The 14,736-nt window shown below is 33.3% G+C and overlaps 3 protein-coding genes across 3 annotated transcripts; all 3 read left to right on the top strand.

Moving 5' to 3' along the window:
- The first annotated feature begins 316 nt into the window (after positions 1-316).
- LOC21407170 (lipid phosphate phosphatase gamma) lies at positions 317-2,736 on the top strand. Its single transcript, XM_010109273.2, has 2 exons — positions 317-1,527; positions 2,474-2,736. The coding sequence occupies exon 1, from the start codon at positions 847-849 to the stop codon at positions 1,513-1,515; it is 669 nt and encodes a 222-aa protein (XP_010107575.1). The 5' UTR covers positions 317-846; the 3' UTR covers positions 1,516-1,527; positions 2,474-2,736.
- Positions 2,737-4,885: 2,149 nt separating this feature from the next.
- LOC21407169 lies at positions 4,886-8,483 on the top strand. The gene is made up of 3 exons (XM_010109272.2): positions 4,886-5,420; positions 6,770-7,212; positions 8,229-8,483. The coding sequence occupies exons 1-3, from the start codon at positions 4,997-4,999 to the stop codon at positions 8,481-8,483; spliced, it is 1,122 nt and encodes a 373-aa protein (XP_010107574.1). The 5' UTR covers positions 4,886-4,996.
- A 2,750-nt stretch (positions 8,484-11,233) lies between these two features.
- Positions 11,234-12,554, top strand: LOC21407168. The gene has a single exon (XM_010109271.2). The coding sequence runs from the start codon at positions 11,366-11,368 to the stop codon at positions 12,335-12,337; it is 972 nt and encodes a 323-aa protein (XP_010107573.1). The 5' UTR covers positions 11,234-11,365; the 3' UTR covers positions 12,338-12,554.
- Positions 12,555-14,736: the final 2,182 nt, after the last annotated feature.

Below are 14,736 nucleotides of genomic sequence, written 5' to 3'. Positions count from 1 at the left end.
TAGAAAATCTTTTCTTGGTATCTCAGAATCATTTTTAAAACACACAAAAAATAAAATTGTCTTTATTATAAAAATTCATCTGTTAACCAGAATTTAAAAAAAAAAAAAGATTATGCTCTGTAGGCATAAAATTTTCAAAATCTTTTTTTTTAAATTATAGTCAACTAATGAAGTTTTACGATAAAAATAATTTATCTTTTTTATGTCTAAAAAATGATTTTGAAGTACGAAAAAAAGTTTTTTAAAAGTACCAAAATAAAATTTTCTTAAAAAAAAAAAAAAAAATTGTTTACTTGGTGTTTTTGCCACCCACGTGTTTCCAATTCCACGGCCGTGTTTTCCCCCCCGTCCGCCACTAGCTCCCCGCCACCACAGCGTCCTTTCACTACTTTCCCTATCAAAGCCTTCTCATTTTCTAGAGAAACAAACACCATATCAATATTCCCCATTGCATTTGGAAATCCAACGAACAACCACCTAACTACTTTTCCCCATAAACCAAACTCTCCACCAACTTAGATTCTCTCCCTACCATCTCCAATCATCTACATTCGTTTCCAAAAATAGGTAATTCACGTCTCGGATCTGATCAAGCCTCATCTCAAGCAATACCAACCTCAATCTTTCTTCAATTCTCTTTTTTGAACCTAATTCTCCATCACCGATTCATATAAGCTCGATTTTCGACGCGCAAACCCAAACCAAGCCCCAATTTTTATCCAATTTGATTTTTCGACGCAAAATCCCCAACCAATCCCCAAATTTTGATCCAATTTGAATCAAATCCCTCGCATTCCGAAGCAAAAGCCCTAAATTTTCCTCATTTGAACCAATTTTCTTTCCGCCATGGCGACGCCCGCGCTAAAAGCGGTGACATTGACCCACGTCCGGTACCAGAGAGGCGACAAGTTCGGCCACTTCCTCGCATGGGTCTCGCTCGTCCCAGTGTTCATCAGCCTCGGCGGATTCGTCTCCCACATCATCTTCCGCCGCGAGCTTCAGACCATGTTCTTCGCCCTAGGGCTCTTGATTTCCCAGTTCGTCAACGATCTCATCAAGACCTCCGTCCAGCAAGCCCGCCCCGAGACCTGCGCGCTCCTCGAGATGTGCGACTCCCATGGCTGGCCCTCCAGCCACTCCCAGTACATGTTGTTCTTCTCCATGTACTTCACGCTGTTGACCTTCAAAACCACCAGCGTTTGGGAGACCAGCACGAAGCTGTTCGTCAACTCTCTTCACTGGTCGCTCGCGCTTCTGACGGTGTACTCTCGGGTTTATTTGGGCTACCACACGGTGGCGCAGGTCTTCGCCGGAGCTGCCTTGGGAATCGTGCTCGGAGCGGTTTGGTATTGGGTGGTGAATTATGGGCTTTACTGTTATTTTCCGGCGATTGAGGATAGTTCCTTTGGGCGTATGTTTTACATCAAGGATACTTCTCATATACCCAATGTGTTGAAGTTCGAGTATGATAATGCCAGAGCCGCGAGGAAAAACTCTGCGAGCAAGTGTGACTGATTCTTAATCATGGTAAGTGGGATTTTTATGAATTTGTTTGATTCTTATTTGTGGATTGGAGTGTTAAAGTTTTGATCTTTACTATATTTTAGTACATTCTTTGCTTGGTTTAGTTTCTCTTGGAAAGGTATCGTTAACTTTTTTTTTTTTGGTCTTATGCTAGCATAGATTTAGAAATGCTTGGTTTAGTTTCTCTTGGAAAGGTATCGTTAACGTTGTTGGTAGTTGATAAAATTGCTCTAGGTTCCTTTAGGGCCACAAAAGTCAAGCATGTTTAAAAGGATGTACAAAGTCATGGAGCAGATTCAAAATGGATACCTTATGAGTTATGTCAAGTTAGAGCACAAGGATCAACCAATCAATATAGATTGATTCGAAATCTGATTCTAATCGGAGCTAAAACTCGGGAAATTATAAATGCAAAAATAGGAATAACACTTGATATTATTAGAAAAGGATTAGTGATGGGTCAAAAGGTTTGAAGTTTTGGACTAGGAAGAACAATTGTTACTCCCAAGGAAACTAATATTGTTAAGTTGAACGTGACTTGTGAGTTTAAAACAAGGATCACGATTCATGTTTGAAGCTATAAGAAGAGATTGGTTTTTAACATTCAAAGGTAATTTATGGACTTTAAACAAGGGTGGCCTCCCAGAAGAGACAATCACTTGATATTTAACATTCGTAATTGACATAGTTAGTTGGGTACACCATATTTTCATTACGGCTGATCTAGAGTTAATTTCAACATTGAATGCGGCGGATAACAGATGGAGCTCCATCCACTTCTTTAAGGCCATTTAGATAAGATCTTTCAAGTTTTCTCAGACGTCCCAATCATTTAAAGTTTCTATGAATTTGTATGCTCTCCAGCTCTCACTTCTAATGTGCATACATGTGTGTATGGACCCTTTGATACTTACCATCTTAAATCCTTTTTTTTTTTTTTTTTTTTCAGGTGAATTGCTTCAAATTGATGTTAATTCTGCTTTTGTATGGGTAGTGGCTGAAAATACAGTGCGCGCATGCAATGCCGGATGAAAAGAACCACCACTGGAGTTTAGGTTACTCTATAATTATCCCTCAGTGATGTAGAAACTTAAATACATGTTTATTATTTGACCACTATGATGATGTTGTTTTCATCACTACTATGACTTGTTACAGTTACAGCTGGTTTACAATTTTCCCGCTTTCTGAATATGCAAATCAAATTCAATTTTTGGTGATTGCGATGATTGATATCCTAAACAGTTGTTGCTCAAGCCTCAAGGCCCTTTTGAAAAACAAGGAAGCTTTGAAAAAAGTCCATGGTTTGAGAAATTATTTTTTGAAGAGCAGCTTCATATTTCTTTAATTTTAAAACCTATGAAATATACGAGCGCTATTTTATGACTCAAGAGCTTGTTTGGTAGGAGAGAAAATAGGAACAAAATGGATGAGGAAATTAGTGGAAGGATTTTGAGACCCGGGGATTGATTAGTACGAGAGGAGAGTGCAATTGAATTGGATGAAGGGTTTAAAATCCTTCGAACAATCTTTCTGTTTTAATCTCTCACAACATAAAAGAATTAAAAGTGGGAATTCATTCCAAATAAAATAAGAGAAAGCTCCTCTTTTTCCTTTCAATTTTCCTCATTTAGTATATGTATATATACATTCTTTCATTCCTACCAAATTCACCCTAAAAGTTAAAAAATTTAGGCCGTGTCTAGAATTGATTCCGTTTTTGTTTTTTCACAGTTTTTGAGAAAAAAAAAAATAAAAACGTTTTCAAAACGGCGTTTAACGCAATAAAAATAAAATAAGAAATAAAATGATTTTTTTGGTTTAGTGTAAAATGGGAGATAAATGAAAAAATAACTTTTTGTTTTTGTTTTTTTATTTTTGTTTTCTCTTCTCTCGAGCAGAGAGAGAGAAAGAGAGACATTAATGAGTTTTTTTACACTGAAACAATCTCTTGATAAAACTACCAAATGCATTTTAAAAAATGATTGCTATCTGAGATTGAAAACGTTTTTATTTTTATTTTCATACAAAAACAAATTATTTTAAAACGAATTCTAAACGCGCCTTAAGCTCTTTGCTAGAAAAATTACTGTTGTTGTTTAACTCTAGTAGGGAAAACATGTACGCTTACACAAACCTATGTTGCAAGGGAGATGAGATGTGAACTGAAAGGAGTTCAAAAGCAAGCAGGTGATTTAGAGGATACCATTATTAATGTTAAGATGGTTCTAAGCTTAAGTTTTACATAACTTTGATATGGATATGGATGAATGGCTACACTTTGAGACTTGACTTTAATTTTACTCTTTTAAGCCTCGTTCATTTCACCTATTCGAGTTTTTAATTTTAGGTTTCTACAGTAAAAAGTTCTTAGAAAATATCACATCAAAATTTTTTACTACAGTAAAAAACTCTCAGAAAATGTCACATTTAAACTCGAGTCCGCGAAGTGAACAAGGTATTAACTCTCCTCTTTATTTTGTGTCCATAGAGATTTTTTAACATTTACTCAAAAGATAACGTAAAATTTTATACTCCTTTACTAGAATCGTGTTCTTCTAGATTTTCCTGATTTTTTAGAATCATATCTCATCATTAAGGAAATAAATTAAAAAAAAATACAATGAATAATTAAAGTCCTACCTTAGAATCTACCTCCTACCTTAAAAAAACCATCTTGAATTTATGTCCCCACCAATAAAACCATTCACAAACTATTTTCATTTGAACCAAAATCCATATATACAGAGCAAATAAGAGATAAAATTTTATGTCTTAAATTAAAATTTAGCAGAATTTTTAAAATATTATAAATATAATAAAAATGACATAATCATTACCATAATAATATCACATTTTGTACTATATAATGACATAATTCTTATTTAAATGATATTAAATTTTGTTATTCTTATAATATTTTAAAATTTTTGTCATATTTAAACTCTAATGTTTATATTTTGCTATGCGTGTAAAGAGCTGGAGCAAGTAATTGAGGTACAACTTATTTAAAATAAAAACCAAACAAATAGAAAAATAAATAAATAAAACCAACGAAAAAGTACATTTTTTAAAATTAAAAACAGCCAATCAACTCTTTCCACGTCAGGAAAAAAACCCTCTGCGCCGGTAGTAGGTGGACTACCGAACAACACGGGGGGTGTCAAAAGCAAGGGGCAATCAAAATGTTCCATAAAAGGCCTGAATTTCAAATAGTTACAAAACTACCACTCTCTTCCAAAAAATGGAAAACTGTTTGTGGAAGCGGGAAGCATGTGAGTGACTGAGCAAGCAGGTTTAGAGAGAGAAAGAGTTAGAGAGAGAGAGAGAGAGAGAGAGAGAGAGAGAGAGGGAGCGCTCATTGGTCGCCACATTGAATGCCAGAGAGTTCAGAGCATCACTGTGAAAACCTCCATAGCTGTTTGACTCTTCGTCGTCTTCTCTCTCTCTCTCTCTCTCTCTCTCTCTCTGAATGTGGCAAGCTCTCGTGGCGGCGGCGGTCGCCGGAACCACGGGCATCGTCGCCAAGCACTTCCTCAAGCCCGCCTCAGATCACGCGCACAGACCCTACAATGGTGACGACCTCGGAGATCAGCCGATCAATCGCGAGGACGAATCGCGGTTTCTGAGCGCTTCCGCGTTGGGCTCCGAGCTGGATTTGCCGCGCGCGAGCGTTCCCGAGGAGGAAGACGAGATCTTTAGGTTTTCCAGTACTGGTTCTCGAGTTGGTAGGAGGAATTTGAGCAAGAATAAGGGTGCTTTGAGGAAGGGAGTTAGGGGTGAGAGATCTGCTGGTTCGAAGCAGCGGAGTGGCGAAAGGAGGGTTGGCGTTTGCTTGAAGAGGAGGAAGACTAGCAAGATTGGGGCTGGGAAGCGAGAATCGTGCTCTTCTAACGGTTAGATTCTCGTTTTTTTTTTTTGGTTTCTGTTTGTTTCGCGAGAAAATTGTTTGAAGAAAGTTAAATTTGTTATTTTGGAAATTTGATGAGAAATTTTTATGCTTGCATGTATTGGCTATTTGGTTCCGTTTTCACTTCAATTTGTTCGTGATCGCCACTAGTTAGTAGTTTTGTATTTGGTTAGGCATCATTGAGCTAAATCATGGGAGACATTTTAATTTCAAAAGTTGTTACCTTTTCAAATTAAACACATTTAAAAAGAAAGTTTCAGAAAGTCTCATTCTTTTTTTTTTATTATTATTTTTTTCTCTTTCTTTTCAGAAAGCTTTTCCCTTTTCTTAAAGTGTTATTGCTACAGATATGTCGTTGTTTCCTAGACAAATACAAGGGCATGAAATTGTAATGCAATTCTAGTTTGTGCTGGCAAGCATGTTAAGCAAGTTTAAGTGTTAAAGGCCGTTTTGTATAAATTAGTGAAAAGGGTTCTTCAAGTACTGATAAGTATTGCAAATTGATAATGGTTGTTCAATGTGTGATTGTGCGTAGATTCAAGTATAGTATATTATTTTTTCCAATAAAAAGAGTGGCATTTATTTTCGTGAAACTAGGGGAAACTATGTGTGGGGTGAGTAGTATAGGAAATGAAGGAATTATGGCATACCTTGTATTGATTCTAAACAGAAATATATACAGAATACAATAGAGAAGTTTTCTAATCTAGGTGATATCCTATTCTAGGTAAGATCCTTGATTGAAGGATTTTACAGATCAATTACTAATCATCAAAACTAGGAAACTAAATCAGATTTTCTAAACTAGGAAGATAATCAACAAAATCAATTACAACGATGAGGACATAAAATACAAAATTATGTAGATTCTCCAGTAAGTAGTTTCTCTTCATACATTTGTCCAAGAATCCTGATGTTCACTTGGGCTTTTAAAAATGGCCATTAAAAATGCGAAGAACAATTCATCTTCATAATTGTGAAAGTTTTAGGGTCCGTTTAGTTCGCTGATTCGAATTTTTAATTCGAGTTAAGATGTGACATTATGTGAGAGCTTTTTACTGTAGCAAAAAAGTTAGATCTGATTGTTTCTGAGAGCTTTTTACTGTAGCAAAACTCGAATCGGCGAAATGAACGGGGCCTTATAATACACAAGCTAAAAGCGGGCAGAATATTTGTTGAGAGTTTAGCACTTTTGTAGTCTTGTATAAGCTCGTCATATGCTTTAATCTGTGATGGTTTTTTTTGGGTTACTGCCTTTTTAGTATTGGTAACATGCTTCCTTCTTGTGAAGCTGGTGTTGGTTTACACATTTTACTTCTGCTTATGTTACTTCAGATACTTCCTTATTTGGGTGGGGACTTGGTGTTGGGATCATGTACATGGTGTCAACCGGGAAAGCTGAATTCTGTAAGCTTAACGCAGCGATGAATGAAACTGCAAAGGTTGTTGACGAGTTGAAAGCAGAGCTACATAAAAGAAAATCATCCCAAAATCTGCAAGTTTCAGGCTGTGCAAGTGAGGCCATGTTAACCCGTCATACAACTAGCTACAAGGATGATCACCCAGACCATAAAACAGGCCCCAATGACATAAAAAGTTTCAGTTCTCCTTCGATGAATGATGTGGAATGTGCAAGTAGTGTTCTTACAGAAGAGCCTGCGCCCGGGATGCAGGAAATGGATCAACTGGAAGCAGAGCTTGAGTTTGAACTGCAACAACTTCCATGGTGCACCTTAGATGCTTCTTCTAACCAAGAAGGTTCAAAAGCTTTAATTGAGGTAAACATTTTTGTAATTTCTACGCTTTTAATTCATTGGGTTTACCTTGAAAATGTGTGACTTCATAGTGCTGTTATCTACACCAAACATATAGGGAAACTCATGTGTAGCTTAATTGAGCTAGCTGTGTTCTATGTAATTACTATACACGTGGGTCGCATTTAATTGTACAGATTTGGATGCCAAACTAACAATTTTATGCCATTTTAATTTGTTTTGACAAATCTGATTGGAAAATAGAGGGTGCGTTTGTTGCAAAAGTTATGCATGATTTAAACTATGGTTCTTAATTTTGCTATAGTATTTTTCTCTCATGAAAACTTTAAATTTTAAAATTTAGAATCAAAACTATTGGTTTGAACCTATGAACGAACCCTGTTTATCCTCAGATTTATGTTGTGGGTTTACCCTCATAGATTTATGTTGTGGCAACTTCTAACTTTGGTAGCTGAGGAAATGTGAATTTAGTGAACATAGTGGGCGCGTTTAGAACTCGTTTTAAAATAATTTTATTTTTTTTATATGAAAATGAAAATGAAAACGTTTTTAATCTCAGACAGAAATTATTTTTAAAAATGTGTTCGGTAGTTTTATCAATATATTATTTTCAGTATAAAAAAACCTATTAATGTCTCTCTTTCTCGCTCCCTGCTTGAGAGAGAAGAGAAAAAGAAAACAAAAAATTTCTCTCTCATTTTATACTAAATTAAAAAATTGTTTTTATTTTTATTTTTTATCTTTATTACGCCAAACGCCGTTTTAAAAACGTTTTAATTTTTTTTTTCTCAAAAAACATAAAAAATAAAAACGAGATTAATTCCAAACACAGCCAGTAATTGTCACCACATTTCTATGGTTGGTGGTCTTCAGGTCTTGTTTCTTTCAGGAAGTGGCTGATCATGTCATATTCTGATCTACACGATCTTATTACCGTTGTCCTAAATTTCCCCTCTTTCAAATATGTGTATTTCCAACTAAGAGCATTGTCTCGCTTTGATACAATGAATGTTGTGCAGACCGAGTTTTCAGCTCAAGCATTTCCTGAACAAGACAGACAAGATTCTGATATCCATCAGTTAGGCGGAAATGGAATATTACCAGCAGAACTCGATCAGAAATTGTGTCATTTGCTCATTGAGCGACAGGAAAACCAAATAGAAGAGCTGGAATCTGAGTTGCATTTGGCCCAACACACACTCAATGAGAAAGAAGCTTTAGGGAGAGCAATGAAAGTACTTGTATTTGATAGAACAATGGAGGTACATTTTTAACTCCGGGGAAATGAGGAAATAGGATTTGAAGGTGATATTTTCTTTTTGGTTTTCTTGAGATCGTTTTGTTTCTTACGTGTTTATAAGAACCGACAAAATCAATTGTGGATCTGGATAATCATAAACTTGACCCAAAAAAAAAAAAGGGTGTGTGATCCAAGTGCATGGGAACATAAGGCTACGGAGCTAGTGATTTGACATATGTGACCTGGCCTTGTGAGGTTGGTGATCTACCCAAGTACCAAGTTTTTAATTCATAAATGGCAATAAAAACAGGAATATTTCAAAGAAAAAGAAAAAGAAAGAGGAATGTAATATAAAGTCTGCTCTGTTTCTTGTTAGAAACAGTGAATCATTAGTAAAGGATTTGAAGTCTTTTCTTTTTTATTTAATTATTTTTTGCTAACCTAATATTTTTAGGGTGCATTTGGTAGATAGATTTAAAATTATAATTTTAGAATCAGTATTTGTTTATAGTGATTCTTGAATCATGATTCAGAATTATTGTTTAGTTTAGATGATTTTGAATCATGAGTCTAAATTTAATGTGATGTTTTAAATTAACTTAAATTATGATTCTAAAATCATTCTCTCTTGATTCAAGGTGATTCAAATCCCTAATTTTGAATTATGATTTTAGAATAATAATTTAAACAAAATCACGTTATGGTTCTGATTTCACAATTATGATTAAAATTATTCTGAATTAAATTCTCATAAGACTTTATATCTTTATATAAAATTGATGTAGATTTACTGTTGAATTATACCTGTAATCACAAAACGGAGAAAGAAAAAGGGAGAGAAAATGAAAGAAAAGCAGGGGAGCATATTAAATTCAACGACAATTAACCAACTTTATGCAATAATAATAACAGGAACTGCAATTACTACATGATAAATTATTGAAAAGAAAAAAAAAAGAGGACAGATATGGTTAAAGAAATTGAAACAAAATGTACGAAATTAATACACCCCCACACTAGGGATGTAACAAATTACATCATCCTACTTAAAAGAGCATAACAATTATTATTATTTTTTTTTTCATTTTACTCTGGGACCTCAATGTAAAGTTTCATGACATATTTAGTTCGTTAATTTAAATTTTTAATTAGAGCTAAAATATAATTTTATGCGATAATTTTTTATTCTAATAAAAAAGTTAAATCTAATTATTTTTAAGAAATTTTTATTATAATAAAATTTAAAATTTAAACTCAAATAAGTAAAATAAATAGAGTTTTATTACTTTCTTCGTGATTCAATTTGGCCGACTCTATCTTCCAGAGGACATAAATAATGAATGACTCTCGTTTAGTTCACTGATTCGAGTTTTTAATTTGAGTTGAGATATGATTTTATATGAGGATTTTTTACTATAATAAAAAAGTTAAATATGACTATTTCTGAAAGCTTTTTTATTATAGTAAAATTTAAATTTTAAATTTAAATTAGTGAAATGTTGTGACAACTTATAACTACTATCTTTTATCTAACCATATGTACTAGTCTGATTGAGTGAGTAAGAGTCTGTTTAGTTCATAGATTAAAACTATGTGATTAGAATTATTTTTAATTTACGTGTATTTTTTATGAAAAAAAATATTATAATAAATCACGAATTATAATTTAAATCAATAATGAATATGTGCATAAATATAGCAAAATAAAAAACAACAACAAAAAACGAATTATAATTTAAATCAGGAATGAATATGTGCATAAATATAGCAAAATAAAGAACAGCAACCAAAAAAGGAAAAAAAAGAGAGAGAGAGAGAGAAAAGAAAAGTTGCATCAATCACCATCCAATCATAGAACGGCCGATTGGACAAGCCTTTGCCTTATCTTGCAATCTTCCTCCTCTACTATTCTTGTTTTCCAATCCCACAATGCACCATTATTTTACTTCACAAAAGTTCATCTGAAAATGTTCATTTTTTCACATTAGAATATTCTTCTCACTCTCTTCTCTGTTTGATGAAATATTTTATTAAGGTTTTATTTATTTAACAATTTAAAATTTCAATTTTATTACGATAAAAAATTCTTAAAAATAATTATATTTAATTTTTTTATTAAGTAAAAAATTTTCACATAAAATAATATTTCAATTTAAATTAAAAATTTAAATAAAAAAACTAAACATATCCTAACAAACTCTAAGGTTTTATTCATTTCACCGATTCGAATTTTTAGTTATAAGTTTTTATAGTTAAAAACTCTCAAAAAATATTACATTTAATTTTTTTATTATAGTTAAAAACTCTCAGAAAATATCACATCTAACTTTTTTTACTATAATTAAAATTTTTTTAAAAATATCATATCTCAATTTAAATTAAAAATTTAAATTCACAAAATAAACTACACATAAGTATATAAACTACAACAAAGTCGCTAAAATTGATATATAAAATATTGACCTGCAGAGCCAAGCCAAACAGAACCCTGCAAGACTACAACCTCGAAAAATAGAAAAGAAAAAAAAAAATTTTTAATACAGTCCATTCATCCATCCGTGTAAAGATAAATAAATACCAAAAAATAAAATAATAAGCTCACTGCACAAAAAAACAAAACAAAGCAAAACCAAACCAAAAACACAGCTGAAAAAGAAAAAAAGCCCCCAAAACCACCACCCATATCTGAAATCTTCGCTCTCTCTCCATTTTCCTAAAACTAGAAGCAGAGAGAGTCGGAGAGAGGAGAGAGAAAACAAAACCAAACCAAAAACACAGCTGAAAAAGAAAAAAAGCCCCCAAAACCACCACCCATATCTGAAATCTTCGCTCTCTCTCCATTTTCCTAAAACTAGAAGCAGAGAGAGTCGGAGAGAGGAGAGAGAAAGTGAGTTAGAGAGAGGAAGTGATACAAAAATGAAGTTATCTGCAAAATCCTTATCGAGTCCCGGTCGGACAGAGAAGTTCCCACCGCCATTGATGAGGTTCCTGAGAACCAACGTGGGGAGCAAAAGCCGAGGAAGGTCACGTTCCAGTCCGATGTTCGTGCGAAAGAAGAACTCGAACAACACCGCCATTGAAACACAAGAACCTTCTTCTCCCAAGGTCACATGCATGGGACAAGTCCGAGTCAAAAGATCCAAAACGACACCAAAAAGCCCCCAACAACAACAACCCTCCTGTCGCTGCCAATGGATTCCCAGAAAATCCCTGTTTTTCCGCCACTTTCCCGGGAAAATTACCAGACCCAAGCTGTGCCGACCCGTTTGGAGCAAGTGGGCGTCTTTCTTTCAGCTCAGTTTTCGAAGAAAAGTGGGAATTAGAGGAAAAAACCAATCGGAGAAAATCGCCTCCTCAAGAAGCGAAGATTCAGAAGAAGAAGATGAAGAAGAGAAGGAAAAAGAACCGATTTTCTTATCTTCTCTTTCTCCGCCGAAAAACGCTCTGATTCTTACTCGGTGCAGATCCGCTCCGTACAGGTCTTCCTCACTGGCGTGTAGGTTCTGGGGTTCGCCATTAAATTCCGAAGAAGAACAGAAAAAAGCGATTGAAAACAGACAAGAAGAAGAAGAAGCAAAAGAAGAAGAAGAAGAAGAAGATGATGATGATGATGAAAAGAAACCAAGTTCGGAAATGGAGAGACTTTCTTGTGAAGAAGCGAAAGTGGATTCAGAGATTGAGGAAATGTCGAGAGTTTTCAAGGAATTCGACGGGAAAAGGTTATCGGAATCTTCGAAAACAGGGGAAGAGATTGTCGATAGGCCTTTGATACTGACGAGGTGTAAATCGGAACCTGCGAGAACCGGAGAGAAGCTCGATCCAGAGTTGAGTTTCTGGAGAAACAGAAGATTGGGTATAGTAAATTCATGCTCAGCAAGTGTTTTGTGATTAATTATAATTTTCTTTTTTAAGTTTCTTCCTTATTCTGCTTAATTCTTCTCCTAATTTTGGTAACTATAAAGTCTAAAGCTCAATATAGTCTTATTTGACGAAATATAATATTCTTTTCTTGGTGGCAAGATTGATTTTTGGTCAAGAGAATCTCCATTAGCTCCATGGTAATGTTCAAAAAAAAAAAAAAAACACAGAAAGAAAGATTAGTTTGTAGGAGACTTATAGAAGAAAGAAACAATGAAATTCAGTGTTTTTTTTTTTTTTTTTTTTGTTAGTCTGCTCTTCTGCCATACCTCATGGGCAGCTGTATTTATTTATTACTGTTTTTCAAGTGTAATTTTTTATTGAGATATTTTCTACTTCTTTCTTCCAAACAATTTCATAGCCACAGTTTTCTATGCTTTTGCTTTCTTTGGTGTTTAATTTTAATACTGCAAAGTAGAATTTATAATTTAAGCACCTTTGGATACTCTGACCAACTTTTTGTTTTTCTTTTTTTCTTTCTTTTTTTTAATCTTAGTAGAAATGGAAACTAAAACATATTTATTTTTAGGCAACTCTCTTAGATCGGCTATTGGCTTTGTCTAGTGAGAGAAGAACAGAAGATGAAAAATTTTCTTCAAATTCAGACTTGGTTTTGGCAAACTGGCAAGCTCACTGAACTTTTGTGTCAATGGTCACAAAATGAGAGCATAAGTTTCTGTACTTGTGAAAGATACGTGGCCTAGTTGGTTTGTTCTTTGAAGGACGTTAAGTTAGGTCCATTTCACCCGTCTAGAAGTTAGAGTAAAAATAATCACATTTCACATTAAATTTTTTTATTACAGTAGTGGGCATTCGGTTTATAAATTTAAAATTATGATTCATAACTATTTTTGATTTACGTGTGTTTTTTGTGAAAAAAATACTGTAACGAGTCACGAATTATGATTCGAACCATGACACGAATTATTATACCAAACACTTTGAACTTTCACGTAAAGTCATATCTCAACTCAAATTAAAAATTTGAATTAGTAAACTAAATAGATCCTTAATTTTTCTTTTCATAAAAATAAATAGGGCAATGTGTTTTTTATTTAGGTTGAGACATAAGAGGCCATTTAGTTCATTTTAGTTCTCACATGCAAGGGCTCTCATGTGATGTTTACTTGACTCATCTCCACATGGAGGTTTGGTCAAATTTAGCAGAAAGTTATTTTATATAAATTAAATGTCAACCTTAAGCTTGACAAAAAAAAAAAAAGAAAAAGATAAGGCCCTTTTTTTTTGGCTTTTGGAAATAAATAAAGCCTTAATCTTAGCTGTTAAGCTACTTATGTCATGTGTAACATTTCACAAACAATTGGATTAAGTACAGAAATTCTCTTCAAATTATACTCTTTATAATATTTTGTCCTCTAATTTTTAAAATGTAACACTCGTTCTTCTTGAATAATGAAATGTTAAAAAAATCACCATTTCTGTTAAGAAATCTCACAATTATAATTTTTCTTTTCTTTGAAAAAAAGTTTATAATTCCTCTTTTCTTTGGAAAAAAAGTTTTTTATTTTTCATTTGGTTATTTTTACAATAAAATTTTAACTTATTTTCAATTAATAATGGATATTTCATAGTTAAAAGTTTAAATTTAAATTAGTTTTAATTTCAAAATATATTTTAAGGCATAAAGTTACAAAAATATCTTTAAAATAGTAAATTAAGTGTCAATTTCTGTTAAAAACTTTACGGAAGGGGTTTACATTTCATTGTTTAAGGGAGACGGATGTTGCGTTTTAAAGATCGGTGTATAAAGTGTTACAAGTGGTATAATTTAAAAGGAATTTTTGTAATTAATCCTAAACAATTTACAAGAACTCCTATTTTTCTATTGGACAACTCTTTAATAAGGTGCAAAAATGGCCTAACCAGCCAGCATTCGGAGTTTTGTTATATTTCTGATAAAATTTTGATGTGATTTTTTTAAAGGAGTTTCTTTAGTAAGACTTGAATAAATGAAGTATCAGTAGTTCTTCACTTTTTCGCCGTCTAATCTGTATGAGAAACTGTCTGTTATGCATATTTTTTTTAATATGATGTGATTATAATCAGATATAATGGTCAGAAACTAACCTTATCTGTAAGTCGGCTTATTGAAAAATGTCTCTTTTTAAAAAAAAATATAAATAACATGTGATATGACATTAAAAAAATAACAATGTCATTAAAAATATTTATGGCACTTTCGCTGCGAAATACTCAATAAAAGAAGGTGAATCCCCTTATATTAATGGGTAGTGTTAAGGACTACTAATGTCTCATGATAATATTATAATATTATACATTCTGGTCCCGTAATTCATTTCACCGATTCGAGTTTTGCTACAGTAAAAAGCTCTAAAAAATAGTCACAT

The sequence above is a fragment of the Morus notabilis genome, unplaced genomic scaffold (genome assembly GCF_000414095.1).
Source record: "Morus notabilis unplaced genomic scaffold, ASM41409v2 Scaffold342, whole genome shotgun sequence".
NCBI lineage: Eukaryota > Viridiplantae > Streptophyta > Magnoliopsida > Rosales > Moraceae > Morus > Morus notabilis.
This window is presented reverse-complemented; position numbering and strand designations above follow the sequence as displayed.